At 29.7% G+C, this 25,973-nt stretch overlaps 2 protein-coding genes across 2 annotated transcripts; both read left to right on the top strand.

Annotated features, from left to right (window-relative positions):
- The first annotated feature begins 531 nt into the window (after nucleotides 1-531).
- LOC145742885 (carbohydrate sulfotransferase 1-like) lies at nucleotides 532-6,445 on the top strand. Its single transcript, XM_082560717.1, has 7 exons — nucleotides 532-550; nucleotides 1,939-2,247; nucleotides 2,556-2,802; nucleotides 3,193-3,391; nucleotides 3,493-3,659; nucleotides 4,574-4,682; nucleotides 5,948-6,445. The coding sequence occupies exons 2-7, from the start codon at nucleotides 1,983-1,985 to the stop codon at nucleotides 6,272-6,274; spliced, it is 1,314 nt and encodes a 437-aa protein (XP_082416843.1). The 5' UTR covers nucleotides 532-550; nucleotides 1,939-1,982; the 3' UTR covers nucleotides 6,275-6,445.
- A 6,792-nt stretch (nucleotides 6,446-13,237) lies between these two features.
- LOC145741180 (uncharacterized) lies at nucleotides 13,238-21,377 on the top strand. The gene is made up of 5 exons (XM_082558719.1): nucleotides 13,238-13,610; nucleotides 17,383-17,534; nucleotides 18,959-19,296; nucleotides 20,089-20,216; nucleotides 20,876-21,377. The coding sequence occupies exons 1-5, from the start codon at nucleotides 13,238-13,240 to the stop codon at nucleotides 21,058-21,060; spliced, it is 1,176 nt and encodes a 391-aa protein (XP_082414845.1). The 3' UTR covers nucleotides 21,061-21,377.
- Nucleotides 21,378-25,973: the final 4,596 nt, after the last annotated feature.

Genomic DNA, 25,973 nt, shown 5'->3' with positions numbered 1-25,973 from the left:
TATCTGTTAACACTGGGTTCAAGGGTGAATATGGGGCATGTATAAGCTATCTGTTAACACTGGGTTCAAGGGTGAATATGGGAATGTATAAGCTATCTGTTAACACTGGGTCCAAGGGTGAATATTGAACATGTATAAGCTATCTGTTAACACTGGGTTCAATGGTAAATATGGGACAAGTATAAGCTATCTGTTAACACTGGGTTCAAGGGTGAATATGGGACAAGTATAGGCTATCTGTTAACACTGGGTTCGAGGGTAAAAATGAGCATGTATAAGCTATCTGTTAACACTGGGCCCAAGGGTGAATATTGAACATGTATAAACTATCTGTTAACACTGGGTTCAATGGTAAATATGGGACAAGTATAATCTATCTGTTAACACAGCGTTTAAAGATGAATAGAGAAAGTAAGGAAATGGTTGGCAAGAAATTTAACGCTTGATGGCTCAATCTAAAAGAAAAAGGGACTTTCTCTCGCGATGTGAGAGAGAGTTAGACAAGAAATAAATTACAACTTAACAGCGAACAAAGAATAACTTTATAAAGGTAAACTTAGTGAACGTTTTTGTAACCAAGCAGATGATTGAAATGCTTTAAAATCAGTTAGCTAAATTATTTAATAACCGAAACAAAGCATTGTAAATTGAAGTTTCAAACTAATTGAGATAATTTTACTAAGTTTTGTTTAGTAAAAGGAGTTTAGACGAACCGGAACCCAAAATAAGTCGAAAATATAAAACAAAAAATGTGGATCATTAGAGTTTTTGTCAAATAGAGTTTACTAAATTTTAAATATTTACCTAAAATACAAATTGTATATTTCTTAAAGCAATACAGTTACTTTAAATACATGTTTAAAGTACAATAAACTTAGTTTTAAATACAGCCACAATTCAAATGTAAAAATAATATGACTCTAATCATCAAGTTAAATTACCATTTAGGCTTAATTTAGTGGACTTTAAACCAATTGATCTATTAACCTAAAGAGAAACGTTGTATTTTGTTACATGTTAAAGCAATCGAAAAATAGGTTAAGCTATAAAATACATTAACACATATTTTTAAGAAGAATAAAACTTTAAAACAAGTTAACTGTATCACCTATGTATAAAACTTACAAAAACAATTACTTTATTTTGCCCCGAGCGTAGTCTATAGTACAACAATAATAAACCCGCTTTAACATAACTTTAAATTGCGAGTATAGAGTTTTTATATTTATGTTTACCATTCAAAGTCTATGTATAACTTTGTATTATGTTTTTAATTGTAATTGTTACGCAATTAAGATAGTGGGTATAACACTTGGCATTACAACAAAAGGTCTTGTGTTTGATTCCCATTGCCTTCAAGTCTAAAAGCTTTTAAGTAAGAATGCTGGTTTGGTAAATATTCAAATTATTTAAACGTTGTTTGTTTAGCCTAGATTGCGTCCACATGAAAAGTAATTAAATAAACAGTAGTGTGACGTCATAATCAAACAGTTGTATTACGTCACGGTTGGACCAAAGTCTGCTTAATCGTTTTTGCTAAACGTTACTTAAAAAACGATTTATTTATTGGTTGAAAAAATCGAAAAGCGTAAACTTAAATAAATGCATCTTTTTGCAAATTGTAGTTTACTTTTTACTATTCATTTGTCCTCGATGTGGGGTCGACTTCACGGTCCTAAACATAAAGTAACATCAGTTACTCCGACCCAGTCTCGAGTTGCCTGTGCCAGTTTGGGATATTATAGATTAATATTGCCTGATAATTATGCTGCTGATTAAGTGCTGGCTCAGCAGAAGTTTATACCGTTTATAGCGCTTTACCTGATGGCGCTACAGCATAAGAGCAGTGGGGATCAAACTCAGGACATCATGTAGTGAAGCCAAGTGTTCTGACCATTACACCACGCTGCCGTTTTTAAACCTATTATTTTGTAACAGGTTTTGGCAGATTTAAAGTAAGAACAAATGCGACCCGAATTGCTATGAATTTTCATCAACCTTGGATAATGGACATCCGACAATCTCAATCAAGAGATCGATTCGCTAAGTCTGGTTTCCCAAAAGTTAAAAGCTCCCGTTTTATAAAATATCGGGTTTTTACGATACAATGCATTGTGTTAATGGTCCTTCTACTATCCTGTACAATGTTGGTATATACTAGACCGTTGGCACTTATAAAGCAAAGACAATTCTCAACTATTGGCCAAGTTGATAGAAGTTTATATTCACATTCAACTAAGCGAAAAGGTAATTAGTACTATAACTATTATCCCCGATATGAGAAAGTCGACTTCACGACCTAAACATAGATTAACATCAGTTACTCCGACCTAGTCTCGAGTTGCTTTTAGCAGTTTGGGATATTATAGATTATAATTACCCGATAATTATACTGCTGATTAAGTGTTGGCTTAGCAGAAGTTTATACCGTTTATAGCGCCTTACTCAAGAGCGCTACAGCATGATTTCATTGGGAATTGAATCCACGATTTTATGTGTGGTGTACCTCATAGCAACCATATTGCAAAATAAATTAAATAATTCTTTCATTTTAGGAGTAATTATTTTAACAAACCATCGTTCTGGGTCAACGTTTTTCGGGCAGTTCTTCAACCAAAGAAGTGACTCATTTTACTTCTATGAACCACTAGTGGCGCTCGATTCCCATTGTCAGAAGGAGCACGAAAGGAAGAAAGTCCTCCTGCTTCATAACCTCTTCCGTTGCAACATCCAGGATCAAGTTAAAGATGTTAAGGGAGACCCGGGAGAGAAGAATTGTTTGAAGAATAATTTTTGTTTCAGGTACAAGTTTGTAAACCATTTAGATTATTTTAAAACAGTATTTTTTTTGTATATATCTTTATTCTCGATGTGGGAAAGTCGAATGAGCAACTTAAACATAGAGTAACATCAGTTACTCCGATCCAGTCTCAAGTTGCCTGTGCAGTTTGGGATATTATAGATTATAATTACCCGATAATTATGCTGCTGATTAAGTGCTGGCTCAGCAGGAGTTCGTACCGTTTATAGCGCCTTACTCAAGGGCGCTGCAGCATCTTATGGTATTTAGGTTTTAATATTTTTATTGGGAAAAAGTGTTCTTTACCGGTGCACCACACCTTCGCACGAAATACACAAAAAAAATATTTACTAAAAACTGTTTTTTTAAATTAAAATTAATTATTTTTACAGAGAAAAAAGCAAAACACTTTGCACATCTTTGACTTGCTCTAAGGGCGATCAGGCCACGTGTCGGGGTTGCGAACCTGTGAACACTACCAGCGCTAGAAAGCTCTGTAATACACGTGACGTCATAGCTGCAAAGATAATACGACTTTGTGATATTCGAAATTTGAGGCCAATACTAGAAGATCCAGCATTAGATATTAAGGTGAAAATTTGTTTTTTTTTGTTTAAAATTTAACTGGACCTTCGGACCCAATAAACCATAATATAACGTCATAATTAATATTATTACTGTTAATTGTTCAGGTTTTACATTTGGTTCGAGATCCGCGCGGACAGTTAAGTTCAAAAGATCAACTCGACCAAAATGAAAATTCTAAGGACTCTGTAGCGGCCACTTGCGGCAGTATACAACAAAACATGGAAGCAGGGAGGTCGATTAAATGGTTGGAAGATAAATACCGAATAATAAGGTAAGTTTAGTCCAGTAGTGTATAGTTAAGCGAACATGGGAGCGGACTACGGACCAAAAGGTTTTGGGTTCGAGCCGCACCATTGCCCCAACTAATCGTCCTTGAGCCCTGCGTTTACATATAGATCAAACACGTCCTAACTACACACCCTTTACCGATAAAAATAATAAAAACCTATCACCTTAAGGTGAAATGGAAAAAAATATATTTAAAAAAAATCAGGTAGTGTGGTTAAGCGGTCATGGCGTCGGACTACGGGCCAAAGGGTTTGGGGTTCGAGCCGCACCATTGCCACACTATTCGCCCGTGAGCCCGGCGTTTACGGATAGCTTAAACACGTCACAATATCACACACCTACCTAATAAAAAAATATAAAACCCATCACCTTAAGGGGATATGAAAAAAAATAAATAAAAAAAAAGTTTAAAAGTGTGGTTAAGCGGTCATGGCGTCGACTGCGAGCCAAAAGGTTTGGGGTTTGAGCCGCACCATTGCCACACTATTCGCCCGTGAGCCCGGCGTTTACGGATAGCTTAAACACGTCACAATATCACACACCTACCTAATAAAAAAATATAAAACCCATCACCTTAAGGGGATATGAAAAAAAATAAATAAAAAAAAAGTTTAAAAGTGTGGTTAAGCGGTCATGGCGTCGACTGCGAGCCAAAAGGTTTGGGGTTTGAGCCGCAGTAATTCCACTTTATCTACACTTGAGCCTGTGCTGTTGTATTATGTTTAACCACCTTTGAGCCCGAATAATGTGAACCCCAAACTTTTAAAAGTCAACCCGAGACTTGGTTGGAGTAACTTTTGTTACTTAAAGTACGGAACATGAAACTGTCCCTCCAACATTGAATTTAAAGAAGACGTAAATTGTTTTAATAAAGTTGTTTCAATTTTTTTTTTTTAGGTATGAAGATTTGTGTCAAGAACCGATAAGAATTGCGAAGTCAATTTACGATTTTATTGGAGTTGATTTTACTTCAAATATTAAAGAATGGATAACTTCGAATACAAATGCAAGAATAAATTTTTAATAAGATTTTTAAATAATGCTGCGTCCACGTGTTATAGTTGCATCACCGGCAGCGTGGTGTAGTGGTAAGAACACTTGCTACACCACACATGAGGTCGTAGGTTCAATCCCCACTGCTCTCATGCTCTAGAGCCCTTGAGTAAGGCAACATAAACGGTACCAACTCCTGCTGAGCCAGCACTTAATCAGCAGTATAATTATCAGGCAATTATAATCTATAATATTCCAAACTGCCACAGGCAATTCGAGACTGGGTCGGAGTAACTGATGTTACTCTATGTTTTCGCGCATTCGACTTTCCCACATCGAGGATAAGGATATATACCGAAAAAAGCGTATGCCTAAACACTTTGACCGAGCTAATGTTTAATTTGGTTACAGATTAAGGGGTTGATACGATTTAAGCAAAATATATCGAATATTGGTACTGTTTTTATACGTTAAAATATATAGGTTTAAAAAATGTATTTTTAATTACGAAACGTCGAAGTAAAGTTTACGGAAGCCTATATAACTCAAATTTTTTTATTAATTTTTCGGATCACGTATGATGTCCGGCTCTAAACAAAACAACGTTCCGTTTACCGTAGAAGAGAATTTAGGAGGACCGTTTACCGTAGGAGAGAATTTAGGAGGACCGTATACCGTAGAAAAGAATTTTGGAGAACCGTATATCGTAGGAGAGAATTTAGGAGGACCGTATACCGTAGGAGAGAATTTAGGAGGACCGTTTACCGTAGGAAAGAATTTAGGAGGACCGTTTACCGTAGGAGAGAATTTAGGAGGACCGTATACCGTAGGAGAGAATTTAGGAGGACCGTATATCGTATGAGAGAATTTAGGAGGACCGTTTACCGTAGGAGAGAATTTATGAGGACCGTATACCGTAGGAAAGAATTTAGAAGGACCGTATACCGTAGGAAAGAATTTTGGAGGACCGTTTACCGTAGGAGAGAATTTAGGAGGACCGTAGGGTAATTATGTTTTGTCTAGAACCGGACAACATACGTGACCCATTTTTTCTTATAATATTTTGGGTTTAATTTATTAGGTTTAACTTTTTAGTGTAGTTTTTATTTTTTTAATCTGCTAATACGTGCAATTTAAACACCGATTATGACGTTAACTTAATCTGGGTTACGTTGTCTTCTTGCGAAAAAAAACATAAAACCATCTCCCAGAAAAGTTTTTTTTTCTCCTTTGAAAATTTGTTTTTTTATTTTAAACTAATCGTGATTTATATTTTAGGGCGAATTGGATCATTTGGATTCACGAGGACGAAACATTCTAAACAAATTTAATAAAAATTTTAAAAACAAACTCAAATCCCGTTTAAAAAATCAACAACTTTTACTTGAAACCGTTTTAAACGACCCCTACTCAACGACGCGCAACTCGAGCGCCAACTGGCGGAAATGGCAAAACGTGTTAACGTTCCAGGAGGTGTCGTACGTGCAGAGCGCTTGTGAGTCAGTACTCAGGACTTTAAATTACAAAAAACTAACATCAGAAAATCAACTAAAAGACTACAGTATTAAGTTATTAGATGAATTAACATTTACAGAAGATATTTAATGTTTTTTGTTTTAAAAATTCGCAATTTTTATTAAGTTTAATCAATTTTTCTTAAACTTTATGCCAAACGTTGCTTTCGTACCATCAAAATTTTTTTTTTTAAATTTCATATTATTTTTATACCGTATGCAATTTTACCTACTTGATTTATTTTTACTTTTTCTGCGCCAAACAAATACACTTATTCGTATTTTTTTAATATTTAAAAAAAAAATTATAAATAAGTTGTTTTTCTTTAATTACCTAAAAATAATATTTATTATCCTTTTTTAAACCAAAATTAAATTAAAATTTACAAAACAATCTTTAATTAAAATTTTCCCACAGTTATGACGTCATAAATATTTCAGGTCAACGTTAAAAACACTTTAACCAAAATATTCTGTGTTACACGATTTATTTATATCCGCGGTAAAGTTGTTTTTTATTTAGTTTTACGCTTATTGAATATGACGTCATGACTAAAAATGGGTTAAAAAAACGGAAAAAAGAAAACGCGGAAAAATCGGAAAACAAAAATGGACGGAATATCGAAAAAAATTTATAAAAAAATTAACTCCCACCCAAACCCAATATTTTAAGCGAGTTTGGGAAGGGTTATAGTTACTTGTTGTTACCCCCTTTTTAAGGGTATAAGCCCTTTTTTAGGTTTCAGATTCCGAGTTTTTTCCGGTGTTTATGTTTGTTATTCTTTAGGCTTGACCAATGCTTTAACACTGTCATAATATTATGGTAACTTGGTTTAAATATGCCACGCGCAAATGCCAAGTTTTAATAAACATGACAAAATCTTAATTTGTAATCCTTAAAATCTCATTTTATTATTAACTTTAATAAAATTTTAGTTTGTTAAAAAAAAGATTTTTAAAAAAAAAATTCAAATTTTATTTTTTTCTTAATTTTTTTAATTAATAAAAATCAAAAGTTAATTAAGTTTGTTAAAATATTTCTTAATTAAAGACGCCATTTTCACATTTAATTTTAAAGTTTTTTTTATTTTAAAAGGCCTTCAGAATATACAAATTTGAAAATATTGGTAATTGTATTAATTTTATTTTAAGAATTTTTAAATTAAATCTTAATAAAATTAAATATTTAAAGTTAGATTTTTTAAATTTTTGAACAAGAAAACTTTTTTCTTAAAGCTTCTTTAATTTAAATGCAATTGATAAAAAATAAACAAATTTTTGTAAAAAAAAAAATGTAAAAAAATAAATTATTCTTTAAAAAAAATTTCGATTTAAATTTTCCTTAATTTGCCAAAAAAAATCTAAACTTGGCCACTTAAAAAACAACTCGTAGCGTTTTAAAATTCCAAAGAAAGACAAAAACTTCGCTTGTTATCTCAACAACGACGCTCTGTCAACGTCACAAAACCAGTAAACTTTTGACCCGGTCAAACTCGGGCCAGGGTCGCGTACTTGTCGGGTTGCTATGACAACAGGCGACCAGACGATTCGTTCGTCTTAAAATTCTTTAAAGTTCGACTTAAAATTCTTTAAAGTCTCACGTTCGTCAAATTTAAGCCCGGTCAGCCGAATTGTTAATATTTTGTTGTGAGCGACTGTACACTGATTTGTTTTAAGGATCAAATAACGTTAACTTGATCCTAGTTTAAAATCCAGGTGCGAAGTTGTTTTCAATACTTATTTAAAAGTTTAAAATAGATTTTCTAACCAGATTTTACTTAAAAAGCGAAAGTAATTAAAGATAGATGATGGAATCCATCAAATCAGGTTTATTATTGATTAAAATCAGATTTAAATAAAAATTGTGAAATCAATTAATGATTAAAATAATTTTTTTAATTTTTAATTACTACTTAATAATTTTTAAAACTTAAAAAAATTTTTAGAAAATTTAAAATTTTAATTTTTTTTTTTAAGGCAAAGAACAAAATGGAAAACGGCAAAAACAACGTCACGTGACCCTCGAGTTGAAGGTAAGAATGTCAAGTTAAAAGATCGATCGTTTTCAGTGGAACCTTTATGTGTATATAGCAAACCCCTAACTCTATATACTTACTTAGCTAAATCGAATCCAAACAGAAAAAAGTTAGCCTTAAAATCCAATACAAAAGTTAAAGTATTGGGTTAAGTTAAAAGTGACAGATTCGAACCTAGCTGAAAGGTCTGTGAATTTAAAGTGTGCTCATTAATTATACAGCTGTATGGTCAGTTAGTAGTCTGTTTGTGATAGTTTATCTCTACTGACCATCGTCTAAACAAACTTAAAGACTAAACAGAGTTAATCTTATGACCAGACGGTCAGTAAAAGATAATTGTCTTTGGTATGTGAAAGTGATCGATAATTTTGTGCGAAAATAAATTTTGTCTCACAAATCTACTTTTACGCGAAAAAAACAAATTAATTTTAACTTAAACGGATTTTAAAAATTATTTGACATTTCGAATTTAAGTAAATAATATTTTGTTAACAGTATTTTTTTTTTGTTAAGTAAAAATAAAATGTTTTTAAAGTTTAATATGAAAAGTTTGTATCTCAAATAGCTGGTAAATTTAACTGGTAAAATTAAGTAAATATGCTGTTCATTTTTGTAGCGTGTATTTAAAATTAAAATGGCCGAAAAAAAATTTATAAGCCAACATTTACTATTAAAAAGATTTAAAATTTTATTTTTATATGTTTACAAAAAATTAAAAAAAAACATTTAAATGAACAACGCAAATTATAACAAAATTACCTTAATTATCGCGTAATTTAAGAGATTATTACGTAACAAAAGATTTTACCTAATCATGGTTCAACAAAGTTTTTGCGTTTTGACCTGATAATTATTTCCGTAAAAATCCCCGATTAATTTTAATAAATTTTCTTGTCACGAATCGAATAAATCTGTCCATCAGCCTTACTAATTTAAACTACACTCTTTGTGACGTCATCATTCGAATTGTGACGTCACAAGGTCGTGATAGGTCGCGTGGCGCAGTCCCGCACGAAACGAAAGATTTTCAAGCGAAATGAATTTAAGTTTTCGAATTTTGAATCCATCCCAAATAAGATGATCTCACAATTTAAAGCATGTTTTTTTCTTGTATAGTCACGCTATAGCTTTGTATTTAAATTTGATTTAGTTTCTGTACCTTGAAATCACTAATAACTTTCCTAGAAAAGGAGTTGGAGTTTTTTTTTAAATGCGACAAACAATTGGACTCTACTTTTGCCAAAAGCCCTTTTTTAAAATGATATTAAAATATTTAAGTTTTGTAAAAGTAATTATTGTGTTAAAGTTATTATTAAATTGCCAAAGATTACCACAATTAATCTCAATAAAAATTTTAAAATTTGTGATAACGTTTGCTTTGCCAGGATGATGGTTAAATTATTATTTTATTAGTTAACGGGAATTATAAATTATTAAACCATATTGTGATGATGTTTTTAAATAAATTTTAAAGACTAAAACAAAGGCTTTGAAAGCATAATCTACTAGAAATTCTAATTAAGTTACATTCCTATTCTTGTCTTTTAAAATCCAAATCTAAAACATAAAACTAAAAAAAAAAAAAATTAAACATACTGTTTATAAAAAAACTATAGACATACATATGTAAACCTTAATGTGTGATTATTGCATTAAAGAAATATTTTGGTTTATAATGTATTTAACTAGGGTTTAATATAGGTAAATGTAATGCATTTAAATTAGCTTAAACAAACACAAAACATCTATAAAATAAAGTATAACATATAGGCTACACTTAAACCTTATTAGTAATGTATTAGCATACATATACATATAATATATCTAACTAAGGTTTATTATAAGTAAAAAAAGTGCATTTAAATTAGCCCAAACAAACACAATACTAACCACAAATAAAGTATAAGCTTTACATTTCCTAATTTTCATTTGTAACACCAACAAACATACATTTACATGTAATTTATCTAACTAAGGTTTAATACAAGTAATAAAAGTGCATTTGAATTAGCTCAAACAAACACAAAACATCTATAGAATTAAGTGAACTTTATAGTAAACAATTAAACTTTATTAACACACAATGTAATGTACTTAACTAGGGTTTAATATAGGAGATGTAGTTAATTAAAATAAGCTCAAACAAATACAAAATGTGGCCTATAAATTAAAAAAAAGCTTAAACTCTTGTAAAACTTTTTTGTTGGGTATTTATACCAAAGATGCGAATACTTAACTACAAGTAAATGCAATCACCAATTATTTCTAGGGTTATGCGCAATGTTACGCATTTCAAATGTAAAATGATTTGTAATGTAAATTGTAAACAGGCTGAATTAAAATAACAAACGTATGGCAAGTCCAGGAAAGAATTGAGACTCGAACAACTTAATGCGGTCGCCAATTGTCATGTTTAGTTAGGCATTGGTGGGATTAGTTTGACAGCTCTACAGTAAGACTTAGAACATGATTTGGGTTTTTTTAAAACACAATTTTAGTCTCGTAAAATGATATATTATAAACCCATGTTTAAAAGATAAAAATAGAAGTTAACCCAAAAAATGCTTAATTTTTTTTTGTTTTTTAATGGATTCTTAAATTGTTTATTATACTGTTTAAATTGCTGCTATAAAAAGTGTGTCAAACTAAAAATAATATTTAGTTTGGTCACTATTAAGGGTCACTTTCTAATAGCTTTAATATTAAAAACATAAGTCATTAATCTAGAATAATATGACCCCTCCAACTGAAAGTAACATGTAGTAAAAATGTACTCAGGCAGCTGGTAGGAGAAGGTTTTAGAATTCGAAACTTACACGATTTGCGGCTGGAAATGGAAACAGGAAAGAGGGAATCGTACAAAAGTTGATATTGTTAACTTGCATTCACTTACACAGTATTTAAGATTAAGCATATGTGCATTTCATGGTATTATATAAATGTAAAACTGCAATTAATTAAACCAGTATAGATGTCAAAATTAAATTTTATAGTTTAGAAAAAGGGGTTGTTTTTTTAACTTTTGTTGCTTATTTAAATTGTAAAGTGTGCATTGCAATCAATTAAAAGCAATTCTTTTTTGTGCAAGGGTTAAAATATTAACCAATTCGAGGCAAATAGTTTTAAGATATGGTTTTTATATTGTTTTAAGATATGGTTTTTTATATAGCGTAGAGCAAATGTATGAATTTTAAAACTATAGTAAAGGGTTAGTGTTGCAGGTGTTTTAACATTTTATAAGTGAAATAGTTTCTTAATTTTTTCTTTACGGTTAAACATAGTTAACGTTCGTAAAATTAAAGAAACTGTTTAACTCTAGTTTGGAATTTAAAGTTGTGGATGGCTTAATAAAGACTGTATTAGAGAAATCTAAATATTTTAATTAAAGTATGTTATTAAATTTGGTTAGTTAAATTTTAACGCGTTATAAAAAAATAAAAACTACAAATAAACTTGTAAAAATAAAGGCATTACTATTTTTTTAATTTAAAGCATTTAAAATTAGAAATTTAACTTAGGATATAGGCGTACATTATTTAACCATTAACTTTACCTATAAAAACAATGTTAATATAATTAGCTCGGTGTTTAACCATTAAAATTTCAGGTGAAAGCGATTTTCTAAAACGGATAAAATCATTTTTCAACGAGCTATGGGACTTGTTGTCTGAAATTTCCCACTCATGCCGGATAGAAAGATAATAAATAAAACGAAAAAGCGAATATAGATCACAAGCCGACTTCCCTAAGCGATTAAACCCGCTGAAAAATTTCGAAATAAATTTCCTAAAAACAAAACGCAGTCGAAAGAAAATCACTTTTCAGCGGCCTGTGCTTCCATTTTATCGAATGATTAAATACCCTGGTTTTCACTAAAGGTAACCTGGCGTTATTAATTACACTTTTTGACGGTCGATTGTATATTAAACGCGTCACGTGACCGCGTTAGGCAGACAAACTGCAAAGGATGTAATTAATATTCGAGCTAGCTTATTGGAGAAAAAGTTAAAAAGTTATACGAAACTGATTGCTTGACTTCCAAGCCTTTCCGAAGTTTAATTATAAAAGAAAAGATCATTTGCTATTCGATTATTATTAACGTGTCGGTTTTAAATATGTTACAAAGCTTAAAAACGAGTTACCTATCCCCGCGGATGTTAAATCAAAATGGCGGGCATTAGGCGCTTAAAACACCGCAAATATTTTAAAAACGTGACGGTCTAAAAACAGAGAGAACCGGCAAAAAAGGAGAATTTAACTTTAATTAATTATCTGGACTTGTAGCTTCAAATGCATTCAGAGCTTAAGTTGGTCTGTTATAAATTATACAAACCAGACTAAGACTAATGCATTAAATTTGTGACATGTATGTAATAATAATTCAACGGTTGGTTTGAAATATTTGAAATAATTAGCAAAACAACAAATAAAGATTTATTAATTAGGTTAATTATAAATTGAAGTATTAAGTTGACAATTTCGAAGAATTAGTAATTTAAACGATTTTTTGTTTTCAATATGAGGAAAACTATTAAAATTTAAACATTGTTTTATTATTAAAAGAATAAAAAGGTTTTAACACGAATTTAAATGTTTGGTTTGAAATAGTTATATAATAAATATAATTATAGATTTTAAAATTTTATTAATATTAAGTTATTAAAGTCAAAAATTAAAATAAATTTAAACAGATAGATATTAAAGCTATAAAATAAGGAAAAGGATTAAGAATAATAGCGTTTATTTTGTAAAAAAGTTACTTTTTAGTTTTAAAAAATTTGTAAGTTTAGAAGTTTACCTCCATTTTAGTTCCAGTTTTGTTAAAAAAAAACTATTTTTGGTACAATTGTAAAGCTTTTTCACCTGTTTAATTTTAGTGGTAGTATAATTTATTATTAATTATGGTCCTCTATGCTAAGTTATGAGCATATTTTTAACGTTTATTTTATGTTTTTTGTTACAGAATTTAGCCAATGTCAAAAAATCACTCAAAAATTTGTTTAATTTAAAATATCAAAATGTCGCTACTGGACCAAGTTGCAAACGGATCTCAACCCGAGTTGAACGAGCTTTGTGGCAAGGGGTATATGTATGGGGGTCACCCTATGATTAAGAGTGACAGGGGGCCGATTTCTGGGTTCAGTCCCATGGACCCCGGAACGTTGACATTCTTCCAGGCTCACCCTAGCGGTAACGGGTACGGGGAACTTCCCGGAATGTTGCAAGGCCCCAGAAAAGATCTTAGAGCGTTAGGGGGGCGACCGCCCGCTGATTTAAGCTCCCCAGGGTCTAATGAAGGTGCAAGTGAGGACGACCCACAAGGGGTTGAAGGTACAGTAGGACCTAACGCGGTGGTTTACCCCTGGATGAAGCGGATACACGTCAGCCACGGTAAGTTTGGGGTAAACTTACCCTTTTAGAGGTTAAAAATGGTTCAACATAGAAGTATAACAGGGTTACTTTTTTAGAAGTTAAAAAATGTTAAACTAAATTTGCTGGGTAAACTTACCCCAAAATGTATATTATTAGTATTTTGAAGACTTTTGAGTTAAAAGGTTAAAAAAGTTGATGCCATTTTGCATGAAAATATGAAAAAATTTGTTTTCACTTCTAAGATAACATTTGCTTAAAATTAAAAATATCTAAAAATCCGTTGTCAGTTTTGTAAGCTTTAAACTTTATCAGAATATTTACCAATTTTTGCGTTATTTCTGTTTAAGGTTATTTACATATTCGGTAAGGTATAGGTTTAAGTAATGCGATAGAAAATATAAACTGTTTACTATTGTCCATATATGTAGGTTTGAATTGCTGTGTGTAAAAAGGTTAGCAAGCTTAAATCAGTTTTGGTGTGTAAATATAAATTAACAAATGTCGGCATTTAAAAGTTAATTGAGCATAAAATAATGTTTAATTAACTTTATTAACCATTATCTAAACAGAGGTTAAAAGAGATGCAAACTTAGATTTTTCGGATTTTCCATTTCTAAATTTTTTTAAACAAAACAACAAAAACCATTGTGTACCACGTGACATGACGTCATAATCATTGTAATCACGTTTTTTGTCGGACAGATTTCTTCGAAAAATCTTTGGAAATTACGTTTTGGCAGCAACTATTTTCCCCTTTCTGTTGTTCATGATTTAGTTAAAAATAAACGTTTTCAAAAATATCTTGAAAGTCCAACCAATGTTATATAACAAATGTTAATTAAAGAAAGCTAAAAAAGGATTAATTATGGTATTAAGATTAGTTAAAACAAACTTATGCAAATATTAAATAGTTTTTGCTTCTTCAAAAATGTCAATATTAAAAATATTTTGAGCCCAATTTTTAGCCATTTTTAAAAAGATTTTAAATTTTTAAAAACAATTTAATTCCATTTTGGTAAAGTTTTGGTCAATTTTGGCAATTTTAAGTTAAATACCAATTAAATCAACATACTACACAATTAAAGATAAAACACAATTGTCTATAAATAGAAATGAATTGTTCTAATTATGATTTAAACAATTAGGCATTGTGTTGTAATATAACTCATTGTCGTATTAAAACTTGCATACCAACCCAGCATCAGGAAGACAAAAATTAATCAAACAAAAAGGAAGTTGCGTCACGTGACACGTTGGCAGAACGCTGTCGTGATAACTATGACGTCACACTCCTGCATTGTACGCAACAAAACCAACTGTTTGCGCACAAGTTAGCAGAATAAAAACGGTGTTTTTAAAATATGTCATGACACAACAGTTTTAAAAACAAAAAAAAAACGGAAAAAATGTGAAAAAGTTTGTTTCAAATTGTTTAATGATGTTGCTAAAACATTGTTTGCCAATTATCTTTAAAGTACTTCAAAATAAAGTGCATTATTCGAACATAAGTGTGAACATGTGACCCACTTTATATTCTTTCAACACTTTGAATTAAAACTCATTTTTTACTATAAATAACTGGCTTTAAACTTTAAATTTACCAATTTGTGACGTCATATTTTAATATTTTAATATCCATAAAAATAAAACGCATTTAAAATTATATTTTTGATAATATTTTTCAAAATTTGTTAGATTTAAATTTTAGATCAAATAAATATATATTTTAGCTTTTATTATACTAATATTTAAGTTAATATAGTGAAACTATTTATAAGGGTTAAATTTAATAACACAAAATGTTAACTTTTTTAATAGTTTTGTATTTTAATATCACTGGTTTTCTATTAAACGCGTTTTTTGAAATTTTTATGATTCAAATTTAAAAAAAATTCCGTTACTACAGAACCAAAATAACCCTAAACTTAAACTTGTTTGACGATCGTTTCAAGGCCCTATCTCTAGGCGTCAACAACACACCAAAAATCATGATTTTAACGTTTTTTTTATTATTTAAACAAGCTAGACATGCAAATATTTAGTTAAATATAGGCGGAGATCGTCTTGACTTTGAGTAAATCGAACGCTTTTGTTAAATCCAACCAGTAGCCTTTAGTTAAGTAAACAATACCTGGTAGGGTAAACAAGATCAACTCGAAATCTGACAACTTTATAATAACTTGATCTAATGATAAGTTAGTAATAACAAATCTATTAGCTTTGTCTGTCTGTAAGGGTATAGTAAAAACTACGTGATCATAATATAAAAAAATATAAAAATTTTATAAAAAATAAAAAAATAATTTTTTTTTATATTTGTTAATTATTGTTAATTATTCGCTTTTAATAATAAGTGTTTTTTTAATAATAATTATTGTTTTTTGCCGCTTATGATGAATAGTAAAAATGAGTTAAATTCATCTTTCAATCAAAAAAAAACGCAATGTCCAATATAGAATTATTTTACTTTTTTTAAATAAAATTTTGGTATTTAAACGCGCTTAAAACAGTTAAAATTAATTAATAAAAAAATAACAAAAAAATTAAATAAAAAAAAGAAAATACGTTGATATTTGGTTTCTATAGTTACCTAAAATACGAAAAAATATAAAAATATTTTAAATAATTTTTTTTACAAAATGGCTGCCGTTTTTGAACTTGACTTTAAAATATTTCGTGTTTTTTAAGTTTTCATTTATTTCAGTTATTTACATATAGCTATATATTTAATTGGTATATGTTTGTTTAATATATTTTTAAATTATTCAAAATATAGTTAATAAAATTTAATTATTTTTTTAAGGAATTTTTTTTAAATTAAATTATAAATTATTTTTAAAATGCCAGAATTCATTTTAAACAAATTTTAAAAATCATATTTTTACATTTATTTGATCAAATTAATAAAAAATGAATTAAACACAAAAAGTGCTTTCTAAAATTTGGTAAAATATTAAGTTTTTTTGTAAAACAAAATAGTAAAAACAATACGGTTGACTACACATCGAGTTAATGGATAACTTGAGGCTGGGTGGTACAGTTTATTTTGATTGATTTTGGTTGAAGATAAGAAAAAAATTTGGTTTTTAATTAGTTAATCTAACATTGTTATATAGATAAAACATGGGCATTTTATCAAAAAAAAACGCGGCAAAAAATAACCAAAAAACTTAACTAAACATTGATATTTTGAAATATTTTTAACATATTTCTTAAAGTAAATTTAATTAGTATTTCACCAAAAAAATACTAAAAAAAATTAATTAAATTTTTTTAAATATTTTTCAACCAAAACTAATACTTTCTTTTTAAAGTTATATTGTTATTTTAATTGTTTAACTACAATAACAAAACAAACGCATTGTTAAAATATAAAACAAACAAAGATAATTGTTACAAACAATGATCTATTACAAACAATAATGGCTAGACTTTTTGTACACAATAATAATGTTAACCTTTGTTAATTTTTACGTTCGGGTATCAGGAAACGATAGAGGGAGAATGGGGGAAATATTATCAGGTTTTCGCGGTGATTTTGATTGATTGTTCCCGCGAACGACCTTGTGTTTTGTCGGGGTTGATTAATTTAACCCTTGCTTGTATTTCAAAGACGTTTTTCTGACTTTTAAGCGCAGAAAATTGTGAAAATTTAACGCGTGAAAGAATGCGGAAATTTAAACTCATTTTTAAAATCAATTTTTTAAAAAAATATTCAAAATTTTTTAATTTTTTGAAAAAAACTTTTCACAAGATATTCGAAAATAATTTAATAAATTTATTTTTTCAGTTATCAACGGATTGGATTCAGGAAAACGACCTCGGACGGCTTACACGCGACACCAAGTGTTAGAACTTGAAAAAGAATTCCATTTTAACCGATATCTGACTCGACGTAGAAGAATTGAGATCGCTCATAATCTATGTTTAAGCGAACGGCAGGTGAAAATTAAATTCAAAATTTTAATTTAATATAATTTGGATCGATTTTAACGATTTAGTTAATAAAAAATAAGATGGATTTGGTGCGAATCGAACAAGCGACCTTACGGACTGGAATTCGATTCTATGACCAGTATATCAAACTACCGATTATTTAAAAAAAATTGTTTAAAATTTTACGTTCCTAGCCTATAGTAATTATAAATATTTCAAAGAATGCAATATACAGTATAATGGTGCGATAAAAAAATACTAGATTAAATTTATAGTTTAGTTACTAATTTTAGACATAGTTTAATAGTTAATCATATAACATGGCCATTAAGTCTATTAAAAACTTACCAAAAAATGGCCAAAACGACTTCGCCAAATGATAATCTGGGATAGATCCCCACTGCTCTTTTGCTTTAGCGCCCTTGAGTATAGGGCGATTTAAACGTTATTAACTCCCCACGATGGGTTAAAAATATCTAGAAAAAAATAACTAGGATTTACAGACAAAAAAGAAAATGTATAATTCACGCAACCAACATTTTTTAACGAATTTTTTTTTTTTTGACAAATTTTTTAATTGCTGAAAGTATTTCAAATATAAAAAATGATTTTAATTTAACAAATCTTATTCGATTGAAATAATAAATCGATTTCGGATTTGGAATGTGCTAGAACGGCGTCTTTGCGGTTTCATTAAAGTAACCCGATTCACGCGTTCCCTGTTTCTCAATTGTTCGCTCATAATTAATTGTTTAACACGTCATAGAGAGGCCTGATTAGAACTTTTTTAATAGTTGGAAAAGTTTGTAACCAAATATTATGATGAATTGTTAAAAGGTTTCAGGTTTAAACGCGATGTTAAATTATGTTAAATAGTTCATTTTCGTTGTAATTAATATATATATATAAATCTTTTTTGAATATATCTTTATCCTCGATGTGGGAAAGTCGAATGCGCGACTTAAACATAGAGTAACATCAGTTACTCCGACTCAGTCTCGAGTTGCCTGTGATAGTTTGGAATATTATAGATTATAATTGCTCGATAATTATGCTGCTGATCAAGTGCTGGCTCAGCAGAAGTTCATACCGTTTATAGCGCCTTACTCAAAGGCGCTACAGCATGAGATCAGTGGGGATTGAACCCACGACCTCATGTGTGGTGTAGCGAGTGTTTTTACCACTACACCACGCTGCCGATGTATTAAATATCAAGTTATATTAAATTTAATATTCAAATAAATATGTACAGACTTTAATATTTGAAAACTGTCGTTTGTGGCGCGCTGGCAAATATATATGTTGAAAAGCATTGGATAGCTTAATATGATAAAATATAGATTACAGGGCTCAGCCAGTTAATCTAACGTAAGGGTGTAATATCGTAAAATTTAAGACCTTATAATAAACCCTAAATTGTTATTTTCCAGGTTAAGATATGGTTCCAGAACCGACGAATGAAGTGGAAGAAAGATCACAAACTTCCAAACACAAAAGTCCGAAATACTCCGTCGTCGGGTGGCGCTCGTTTGCCGAACAACAGCCCGACATCTAGCGACATTTCGGCTCAGAACTCGCCGCATTTTTACGACAAACCACCCAGCCGACCTATTTTGTCGAGGGAGACTTCAGCGTCCACCCCTCCCCTGCTACACGCCGGCGAGAACATGCACCATCTAGCGGCAATCAAACACTCTGTTGGAGAGGTCATGACGTCATCAAGACAAAGCGAAACACCGAATTACGTTGGGCCAGGTCCAGTGTTCAAGTAAGTTTAAAGTTAAATTTAATTTTGTCTCACAACTTTGTAATTTTTAAAAATTTTTGGAAATTATTTTTTTTAAATATATAAACGTTTTGAATTGAATAACAAAGTGTACGTAAATTGTGTTTTAGCTGTAAATTCGATAAAAATACCCATAAAGCTCAATTTGTACGTGTTTTACCATTCCGTATTTGTACAAACCGCCCCTCACTGAACTTAAATTATAACGCGATAATTTAAATACCAAATATACTTCTTTCAAATTCTTTCCATCAATTACAAAAAGACCACAACTAATATCTTGCTTATTTAGAAGCATTATTTAAACACCCATTTAGCCAAAAAAAATTACATTATAAAAAATAAATTTAAACCACTATTTATATTTAATTTAAACAATCTTAACCATAAAGATCGCCCGTTATCGTCGGATAAAAACATAATGATAGCGCTCTACATTAGTTAACTATTTAAAAACAAGGTTATAAGCCTCTAAATTGAATCTAAATGAACTATTTTTTTATCCCCATACAAAAACATCACAATTATTTATAACCGTATTTAATACATCATACAAACTAAAGCAGTTTGATGCATTTAGTTGTATAAATTAAAAAGTTAAATTTTAAAAGCCCTCAAAAATTAAGCTAAAAAAACAGTTGATTATAAACATAAGTTAAAAATTGTAAATTACCATTTTTAACACTTACCCAATCAATACAAACTAAAGCTAAAAAAAATTAAAAATTATTTTTATAATTATAAAATATTAATTAAACTTTTTACCTCCTCCAGACATGAACAGGATCAAGATCCCAGGATCAACGGAGGAGAAACAAGCCAACTTCCTAGATTGTCTTCTTCTTTGCATGAACTTGGATCAGTGTCGGATGCAGTCGGACAACCTCATCAGATCATGCTAGGTAGGAGAAAGATTTGATTTAGTTGTGTACAAAAATAAAATTGTTTATGAAATAAAAAATTTAATTTTTAGTATATTTTTAAGCTTAAAAATAAAGCTTAAAAATAAATTTTAAGCTTAAAAATAAATCGATTTTTTAAGTAAAAACAGGTTATGGTTGTTTGAATTTTTTAATTTATTTTATTATTTAGTTTCGTTATTTGTTGTTTAGTAAATTAAAGTAGTTTCTTAAATTATAAAAATTGCTGATTTTTAAATATTTATTTATTTTTGAATATTTATTTATTGAAGTGTTTAAAGTTAAAATTTAGTTTTTTTTTATTGTTTTTTTTGCAAGTTTTTTAACTGGTTTTAATATAGTGTTAAAAGTCCTAAAGTAAAACAAAACTTTTGTTCTTGGGACTATAAAGCGAAAAAAATTAGTTAACTTTTAATTTATTTATTAGGATGGTGTTATAGTCATAAAGTTATTAAGTTGATATACTTATATATTTATTGTTTAATTAAATATAGGACAAATATTTAATTTTTTAGTAAAAAATCAACATCTAGGCATGTTATTACATAAATATTAATTAAAAAATAAGTAAACTATGACCAAATAGCAATCAAGTTATCAAATTTCGTTTCATTTTTAATTTTTTTTAATTTTTTTTATAGACGGTACAACACACACTACTTTATATGGCGGTATGATGTCACTTCCGGCTAGTGGGCCGTGGGGAGGCGAGGATATAACCCATGACCACCATGCCATGACACAACTTCGCACGCACCCTCTCTCACATATGCCGAGCACATCCCACATTCAGTCTTACGGGCCTTATATATCAAGCTATCCATAGAATACTTCTATGCAAATTAGGGGGTGTTTTTGTGGAGCGATTCTACTACCTACAACATAGGACAACAAAAAATTAAAAAAAAAAAAACAAAAATCTGCTCAAAAATTGAGTAAAACTGACATAGACCCAGGAAAAAGGTTGGGGTAGGGGTTAAAGTTGACCCCGTGTTTAAGGTGAAGGGTTGAGGGGTTATTTTAACGTTTGATTACCCAGATTTTTGTGCAAAAACGCTGCGCAATAATAAGTACAACGATTAATCTATTTTCCGTCCTATGTTAGCTCATAATGGGCATTATACGTCATAATAACAATCTCAAGATAAATTTCTAGTCTAAAAATTTCACAATTTTGTTAATTAACAAGAAACACTATTTTAAACTTAAATTAACCTTTTTTAATAATTAATAAACTTTGCGTTTTGCTATCTTGATTGAAATGAAATATTGTAATTAATTAGTGAATATTAATTAACAAATTCGTGTGCGCATTGGTTTAACTTATATTAATTAAAAAAGCACATTTTTTAACAAACTTAGTGAAATTAAATTTTGCTTTTTATTTTGTATTTAGTGTAAATATATTCAAAAAAACAAATTTGCAATATCTTAAAAAAGTTCCAATTTCTTTTCGCGTTTTTTTCAATTAATTTTTTTTCAATTTTTTGCCTGTTTTTAAAATCAACCTTTTTTTGATTATTTTTAAAAGTTTTGTTCATGTTAAAAGTATGCAGTAATGATAAGAATTACAGCTTGTATTGTGAATTAGTTAATTTATTGTTTTTTGTTTGTGTTTTATAAAATTAAATGTACTGGAAAAAAGGTTCAAATAAAGACGAATTTAATTCTACTCTTGTGTTTATTTTATTTTTATGACGTGTTTGAGCTATCTGTAAACGCAGGGCTTAAAGACAGATAGTGTGGCATTGGTGCGGCTCGAACCTGAAACATTTTGGTGTGTTTAAGATATCTGTAAACGCCGGGCTAAAGGGCGAATAGTGTGGCATTGGTGCGGCTCGAATCTGAAACATTTTGGTGCGTTTAAGCTATCTGTAAACGCCGGGCTAAAGGGCGAATAGTGTGGCATTGGTGCGGCTCGAACCAGAAACCTTTTGGTGTGTTTAAGCTATCTGTAAACGCAGGGCTTAAGGGCAAAAAGTGTGGCATTGGTGCGGCTCGAACCCGGAACCTTTTGGTGTGTTTAAGTTAACTGTAAATGCCAGGCTTAAGGGCGAATAGTGTGGCGTTGGTGCGGCTCGAACCCAAAACCCCTTGATATGTAATCTAATGCCATGACCGGGATACCACACTTTACTTTATCAATATTCTAACACTTAACAACATATATAAAGCTTCGTGTAAGTCTATGTCCAATTCATAGGCATACAAAATACTCAAAACTGGTGAAAAGATGTAATTGTTCAAAAAAAAATTTGTTTTTGTATATATCTTTATCCTCAATGTGGGAAAGTCGAATGCTCGACTTAAACATAGAGTAACATCAGTTACTCCGACCCAGTCTCGAGTTGCCTGTGGCAGTTTGGGATATTATAGAGATTATAATTGCCCGATAGTTATGCTGCTGATTAGTGCTGGCTCCGTTTATAGCGCCTCTACTCACGGGTGCTACAGCATGAGAGCAGTGAGGATTGAACCCACGACCTCATGTGTGGTGTAGCAAGTTTCAATAAACTGTAAGCATAGAATTGTTTGTTAAATTAAGAGTAAATCTTGCATTAATAGTTTAGAAGATTGAGTAACGTTTAACAATGGGTTTAGGGCAACTTCAACCTAAAACCGAATGAATAGTTCTCTAGCAAAATAATTAGTGACAATTCAGAAAACTATTGGCTTACTAGCGCCATCTTTTTAACGCTAAATATTCAATAAATTTAATTATAAAATATTATGTTTTTATAAAATAAAAAACATAAATTTACAAATTATTTATAAAAATACTTAAAAAAAACGTTGTAAGAAATATAAATAAATTTGAATATAAATAAGTTAAAATGTGGCTTTAAAAACATAAACAATTTAATTTTGTAAACAAATACATATAATAGATAACGTTACTTAATCTTTAACATTCTATTTAAGTGAATTATCTGCAAGCAAAAATATTTCTAAAACGTGACTTTGTAAATTTCGAAAAAAAACTCGTTGAAAAAACCGCGCAAAACATCAAAGAAAAAACTCAAGTATATTTCTGAGCACGACACGGTTCAATAATCGGCCATTCACAATCACCACTTATACGTCATAATCACTCATTCTCAGACTAAACTGAAGATCATTGAACTAAACTTCAACCAAGTTCATTTAAAGTTTAACAAATTTCCAAAAAAATTTAAAAACTAAAAACAAATTTTGTAAACGTTTTAAAAATGAAATTCCGTAATTTTTTTTTCTTATTTACAATTATATAAAAAATTAATTTTTTTCGTATATTTTTTTATCCTCGATGTGGGAAAGTCGAATGCGCGACTTAAACATAGAGTAACATCAGTTACTCCGACCCAGTCTCGAGTTGCCTGTGGCAGTTTGGGATATTATATAGATTATAATTGCCCGATAATTATGCTGCTGATTAAGTGCTGGCTCAGCAGGAGTTTATACCGTTTATAGCGCCTTACTTAAGTGCGCTACAGCATGAGATCAGTGGGGATCGAACCCACGACCTCATATGTGGTTTAGCAAGTGTTCTTACCACTACACCATCTCATGCTGTAGCGCCCTTAAGTAAGGCGCTATAAACAGTTTAATCAGCAGCATAATTATCGGGCAATTATAATCTATAATATCCAAAACTGCCACAGTCAACTCGAGACTGGGTCGGAGTATCTGATGTTACTCTATGTTTAAGTCGCGCATTCGACTTTCCCACATCAAGGATAAAAAAATATACAAAAATGTTTTCAATACAATTAACTTAACCTTAAATTTGCACTAAAACAAATTACCCGAAAAAAATTAATATAATTTTATTTTGGTTGCTTTAAAGTTGAGCTTGTAAAGTTCGGCCTTTGAAGTGTTAAGGCATATTGTAATTAACTACAAACAGCTATTATTACAGTACGTTCTTTTAGCATAAATTTGGTACAAAAATATATTTTTAATTTTAGCAATTTTTAAGTTAATTTTTTATGTTTAATTTTAATTTTAATAGTACTAAATTATACCTCCTACAAAGACCAAAAACAACAGAACCAAGTTAAAAGTATTTAGATAAAAACATTAAAAAACTTTGTATTTTTACCTAAATGAGTTTGCACTTAAACTTTAAACTAAAGTGAACCCAGCTGCCAGTTTTAATTATAACAAACGACGTCTTTGTCATTTTGCAATTCCTATAAATCACAAAAACCAGACAAAAAGTTAAGTAAAAGAAACAGAAAAATGTCAAAACATTTCACCTAGCTTTAGTTGTAGTTGTATTAAATTACCTTAGCTGATACAACGAAGCATTTCCTTATTTAAATCCTAAACTTGGTTATTCAATAGTTCAAGTTAAAGTTTTTAAAAAATAAGTCGTTTTTTTTAATTGGAACAGCTTATATATATATTTAATATCTTTGCCAGAGTAGAAAGTATGTAAAAAAACTTTTGAAGATTATCAAAAATTATATAAGGTTTTTAACTTCATAAGTATCTAATAATAATGCTGTTTATTAAATATGTTATGTAACATTAATAAAGTAAAACCTACAGGCCTAAAATTTTCAGGTTTTTCAGTTACAGGAATTGTGAAATTTACGCTTATTTTTATAATAACGAATACAAATTTATTTGTTTAATCGGTAGTTAAAAATATTCGGCTATTGTTTTAGTACTTTTATAATACTTTTAAAAACATATATTTGGTTTAAAAAGAACAATTAAATAATTTAGCAACGTTAAAAAAATAATTAATTTAGACTGATGGTTAAAAATTAGATTTTTTTTACTTCTTTTTTAAAGTAATTAACTGAAACAAATGGAAGTTAAACCAAAAGTTAAAATGTCGGTGCAAAAGTGGATTAAAACCGAATATGGATAACTCTAAACTATAGGTAAGTAACATTTGCCTTTTAAACTAGAATTGTGCAATTTTTTAAACTTTAGATTTCATTAAAATTAAACAATAGAATTATTTTCCATAATAAGCCTAACAATTTATAGTAAAACCACTTTTGTTGGATTTTTTTTTAAACGCTATTGTTTTAAATACTGATGTGTATTTTATAACAGATTTTAGATTTATTGTATAACAAAAAATAGCTATAATGTTATTAAATGTTAAGCAATATATGTATGATACAAATATTAACCCCTATTTTGATTTTTTAACCAACATTATAGAGTAAATGAATAATAAAAACAAAGCCATGATGTCATGTATATTTTTAAACAAATTTGCTTGTTCTTTTTAACATTTAAATTAAGGTTTAACATATGTGCATAACCTTTTATTAGTATTAACAATCAAATATTAAATTTTAAAACAAAATATTTTGTGATTTTTCGCGAAAAATCAATTTCTTAAAACCTCAAGATGTCGCACTGCGCCATTTTCTAAAACTACTTTTTTGTTCGTTATTTAGTTTTTTTTTCCATGTCACCTTAAGGTGATAGGTTTTTTTATGGGGTAAGGGTGTGATATTGTGACGTGTTTTGAGCTATCCGTAAACGCCGGGCGCAAGGGCGAATAGTGTGGCAATGGTGCGGTTCGAACCCGAAACCGTTCGGCTCGTAATCCAACGTTTTTAGTCTAAAAATTATTAAATTTTAGATTGCTACTTGTGTATATAGACTAAAGTATAATCAAATTTAAAACCTATTTAAATATAGTAAAATGGTATTTTAAAATGATCATAACAATATAACGTTAATTTTTTATGTTTTCAAGTTAACAATAAAACTAATTTTGTGCTAAAT

The sequence above is a fragment of the Corella eumyota genome, chromosome 2 (assembly GCF_963082875.1).
Source record: "Corella eumyota chromosome 2, kaCorEumy4.1, whole genome shotgun sequence".
NCBI lineage: Eukaryota > Metazoa > Chordata > Ascidiacea > Phlebobranchia > Corellidae > Corella > Corella eumyota.
Note: the sequence above shows the minus strand (reverse complement) of the source record. Positions and strands in the feature narration are given on the sequence as shown.